Source organism: Antrostomus carolinensis, unplaced genomic scaffold, assembly GCF_000700745.2.
Source record: "Antrostomus carolinensis isolate BGI_N321 unplaced genomic scaffold, ASM70074v2 scaffold20955, whole genome shotgun sequence".
Classification (NCBI taxonomy): Eukaryota; Metazoa; Chordata; class Aves; order Caprimulgiformes; family Caprimulgidae; genus Antrostomus; species Antrostomus carolinensis.
The window spans coordinates 17,200-22,359 of record NW_010318682.1 but is presented as its reverse complement, the minus strand read 5'-3'; the positions used below and the strand labels follow the sequence as shown (position 1 = coordinate 22,359).

The 5,160-nt window shown below is 36.1% G+C and overlaps 1 protein-coding gene across 1 annotated transcript in view; it reads left to right on the top strand.

Annotated features, from left to right (window-relative positions):
• Positions 1-151: 151 nt before the first annotated feature.
• ZNF800 (zinc finger protein 800) overlaps positions 152-5,160 on the top strand; it is a 13,956-nt gene continuing 8,947 nt past the window's right edge. The window contains exons 1-2 of the mRNA XM_010169006.1: positions 152-262; positions 2,503-2,598. Coding sequence (XP_010167308.1) covers positions 202-262; positions 2,503-2,598 — 157 coding nt within the window. The 5' untranslated portion in view covers positions 152-201. The remainder of the gene's footprint in view (positions 263-2,502; positions 2,599-5,160) is intronic.

The window sequence follows — 5,160 nt, the reverse complement described above, 5'->3', positions numbered from 1 at the left end:
TGAGACCTGCCGTAAACAATGGGAACTTTTTCCTGCGCGCAGGGTGCCGCTGCCGCCCGGCCTGCTCCGGCCGTGCCGCCATGGGAAGCGGGGGTAGCGCTGTCCCGAGCCGCCACTTCCTCGGGGCTGACTGTTAATTTGCTTATTTTAGCAGAAACGAGCTGCTGGATGTAGAAGGAAAGTAGGTCGTGCGCACGGAAAATGCCTCTAAGGGACAAGTGTTGTCAGACTGACCACCATCACCATGGATGCTGTGAACCAGGTACAGTGGTGTGGGATGCTTTGGCTGTTTTATTTATCTCCTTCGTTAAAAACATGTGGAAACTGTTGTGAAGTTGCAAATGTGCATCATTAGTGACAGTTTGGGATATAAAAAAATTCTGAATTTTGTTTGGAAATTTTTTTTAATATTCTCAAACTGTTATGCTGAAATTATTCCAGGAGGGTAATTTCTCAGTTTTTGCAGGATGTGTGATGATCCCCAAGCGACCGTATAGGTATTGTATGAAGTGAGCAGAGGAAAGCAAGAAATTGTGTAAAACAACTGGCCTTTTTGTTTCCAAAAAGTGAAATAGTCTGAATTTTTTGTAAAATGATGTTTCTGGCAATCTCTTGCATTCAGTGTTTGTATTTTTGCTTTACATCTTCTCTGGTGAGCTCTGGTGAACTCAAAGGTCTTATTTTCAAAGGAGGAAAAAAAACCCCAAAGTCCTAATGTGTGTATTTGTATTCCACTGCTGTATGACATGGAAGATGCCATCAGTGGAAAGTATAATCCATACTTTGAAGGTTCAGCCAACTTGCTACATTTTTTTGTAATTGTTCTACCTCCTATTATAATTGGTAGCCTAAAAGGAAATTGATTCCTTTCTTGTTGTAGAGTTTGTTATTTGGATGCTTTCACTCGTGTTTTGAAAAGAAAGGCATCAGTTTGGGGAATTAACAGTTGAAAGCATAAGTGTGGCAACTTTGATAATGCTCCTTTAATTAAAGGTAATTTGAGAGTAGGTATTATTCAGATAGTAGAAACATTTCTTTGTGTTTAAGATGAAGTGATTTTGAGTTGTTAAAATGCTTTAAGAAAGCTAAAATACTTTTCTTGCCTTACAAATAACAGTGGTGTGTTATGTCTGCTTCATGTATGTCACTCCTCTTGGTGTCAGTGGGTGTTGCACATGCATGTTAGAGGCAGAATACAAACTAAAATATACTATTTTGAAGAATGGGGAGTAGGCTAGTAGAATACAATATGTCATTGTGTTAGAGATCCCCAAACGATTAGCTGATTTGTAATGGTTGTTACGTGTTCGTATATATAATGGTATATTATGGGGCCAGCGTAGTTGGGTGGAGTGTTCATTCTCTCCTTCTTTTCTTTCTGATGTTCTTTTCAGCTCAAAATTTATTTCTAACCTTACATCTTTTAGAACAAATTTCCTGTCAAAATGTGTTTAATCCATTTGCACTTCATATCTCTACATAATATTACAGTATGCCTCTACTGCTCTTTATTAAAAATACATTTCTTAGAGATGCTCAGTGCTACATTTAGAAATGGAAACCTTACAATGAGGTTGAAAATCAAATCAAATGGATAAAGTAGGAGCTGATTTATGAACTACAAAACTAGTTATTTTGTCAATGAGAAATTAACAAGAAGAGCTAACTAATGATTTTGCAAACACATTTTCAATAAGTGCTCTTATTAATTTAGACTTGTTTTTCCCTCTGGGCAAAGCTTAATTGCCTTGTGCATATACAGCGATGGAATGCTGTTAATTTTCATACACATAAATACTGTGTATTGGAATAACTAGTAATCATCCTGATCAATAAATGTTTTCGTTTCAATAGATTTTACAAACACTGTGATGTGAAATGAAACTTCAGAAATAAGATATTACTTCAGCAGTTTGCTTGAACCAGAAGCATTTCTTGACTGTGATGTTTGTTGTTTTGGGTTTTTTTTTTGTTAAAAATATTATAATAGCTGTTTTGGTACAAACAACTTAGATATACTTGTGCTTTTTTCTGCTCTTTGCTACTTTAGATTTGGATTCAGTGCTTAGGTGTGTGTACTGACAACACTGAAATCGTAGTGTGCTGTGAAGTACAGTATTTGATTATGCTTTTTTGTACGTCTGTTTTGGTTTGAATGATGGGAGTCAAGTAGATTGTTCTGGGGAATTTCTTTAATTGGTGGAAGTTTCTAATGAGTCAGTTTAGTTTTGTATATTTATACATTTTTGTTTGATACACATTTTTTGAGTACACATTTTATTTAAGTAAAATCACAGCAAACTGTCAGAGGTATCGTGGCTGGAAAATTCATTATTGGCTGTTTTTTAATTTGGTATAGGTGAAAATTTTTGAGTAAGACAACTTTTACTGTCATCTCAGCCTTTATTTTTATCTAGTTTACTGTATGCACAGAAAATCCATAACTTAATGAAAATCACATGAGTGTTCTCTAATGGCTTATTTTGCTTTTACATGTTCCAGTGCATCTGTTGGAACCTGGCGATCCTCCGTTACTACAGCAGCCTCTGCAAACATCAAAATCCGGTATTCAACAGATCATTGAGTGTTTTCGATCAGGTATGAAACTATGCCTGACTCTTAAGAAGTTTGTTTCCTTGTTATGAGAGTTAAGTGTATTTAGTATATTTTAAAAACCTAGCACCTGACTTTCCTACATATTTGCAAAATATTTGTAGGGTTTTTATATTGGGTGCTGTTTCTTTTAATAATGGTTTTAATATAAAGTAATGAAGATGCAGCTCCTGCTGTATAGTCATCTTTCAAAAACATGAAAAATTATTGTTGTTCTGTGTCATCCCTTCTGCCATTAATAATGGGTTTATCCTAAGACTCCTGAGATGATGAAAAAATTTAGTGTTTACTGTGAACTTTCTAGAATTGCTTTATCATATGACTTTTAAGTTGTTCCTTGATTGTTTTCTGCAGTTGCAATACATAGCAATGAACCTAAAAATAACAAGTGAAATGTTTGGGTGAGCATGCCAGAGGTGAATGAAACCTTTAATGTTTTCTCACTGTTTCTGTGCTTCTAATATAGCAAACCAAACATTTTATTTTCACAACCTTGGATGCGAGAACACAGTAGAATCATAGAAACATCATAGAATCATAGAATGGTTTGGGTTGGAAGGGAGCTTAAAGATCATCTATTTCCAACCCCCCTGCCATCAGCAGGGACACCTTCCACTAGACCAGGCTGCTCAAAGCCTCATCCAGCCTGGCCTTAAACACTTCCAGGGAGGGGGCATCCACGACTTCCTATAACTTCCTAGTTACTACAAAAATCAAAGCAATGTCTTTAATGCTACTATTTACATGTTTCTGGATTTTTCCATATAGAGCTGTTATATATATGAAATGTTTCACGTATAAATCATTGTTGCTATGTAACAGGATGCCTGTCTGGGCTGAGTCTTGTAGAATGGCACAATATTCAGTTTATGTTCTCCACTTGCATTGAAACAATTTATTACAAGAAGGAAAACTGAATGTGAGAGTCATCATTAGTAAACCTTTTTATAAGAAGTGTGTTCGGATGACGTTGTCTAAGGCCTCAGATATGAGTGGCAGGCTGCTTTCTCTTGAAGCAGATTAATGGAATCTCCACTGGTAACAGCACAAACTAGTCGCGAGTACTCTGTCTCTGGGCTACTTCCAGATTGCCCTCATTGGCAGGTGCTAAACTGATAGCTCACCTTGCTATCTGCAGTCATCTGCACCAGGAAAATTGGACAGAAGACAGAAGGACTTAGACCAAAATTTTACTGGCTAGTTCAGAACAAGTAACATTTCATGATGGAAATAAACTATTTTAATTCTTGTGGTAAAGAAATAGAGATTAAACCCAGAGTATTGTTCATAAGTGCTTAAGTGGTTTTAGCAGAAGCTTATGTCATCCAAAGCATTACGAATAACAGATTAATTTGAATCTAGATTTTTTTTTTTCTGAAAATGAAATTACTTGCTAAAGGCATAGAGTTTGGTATTTCTGCCAGAGAAATATTTGTAATAACCAATATTCTGTGCTGATTTCTTGTGACTATGATGTTGCTCTAGCTTCAACACTTGCATATATTCTGTCAAACAGAATTTGACAAAGTATCACCTGCCCCAATTAGATGTAACTAGAAAATAGAGAAGGCTTCAGTAAACTGGAGACAGGGCACTGACTACTTGTTGCCACAGTCTGCAGTTGGTGAAGAATAAAGACATGCTTTTTTTTTGTCTTTGCCTGCTGTGTCCTCAGAACCAGTGGACATCTTAAATTTATTTGCTGTTTCCAGGAGTCCCTGAAAGTCTACAGTTTAATTCAAAAGGACCAATTATGTTTTTATTCCCACCAATGAAAAGCTTCGTAGTTGCATAAGGAAGATGTGAAGCCAGGCTGACTACCATGTCATTTAGTCTGACCTTCAGTATGTCATAAATCCTTAAATCTCACCTGATAATTCCTAATCCCAATAATTTGGATTAGACAAAAACATTTCAGTCCTGAGTGGAAAAAGACTGAACTTATCAGTATAACATGAGAAGGAATGAGGGACTTATGTGTTGCTTGATTGGGAAATAGTGGAGAATTAGATGATTTTGTTTTGTTTAGGGGAGGGGTTTGTGGCTAGGACATGCATCAACAGCATGGCCAAATTTTGGTTTATTGTGTGCTGTCACCAAACTGGAGGCCTTTTGTTTGAATTATAGCTTGGTAACTCACTGGAATTTTACCTACACGGAGCATCTTCAGTTTTATTCAGCTGGGTTTTCATTAGTGATTTCCTTTATGTGGAGAAATTCAGATGTTTCTTGGTGAGATCTGAGTAAACAACTTGCTTTTGGGGGAACTCTGTACAATTTTTAAATTTTGAGTGTTCACTAAATCTAAATATTTGTCCAGTAGTCTGTTTGTAAACAAAATGAAACAAAAACCCCACAAAACAAACAAACAACCCATAAACCAAAACAGTGGCCTCATTTAGTCAAGTTTGGGTCTTATTTTTAAGCATTGTTGAAGAAGACGACACCGTGCTTTGCTAATAGTTGTAAATAATTTTCTAGTACTGCTGTTACACCAAGAAATAAGGTAAGGCCCATTCATTTTGAAGAAGTTAATAATATTAATAT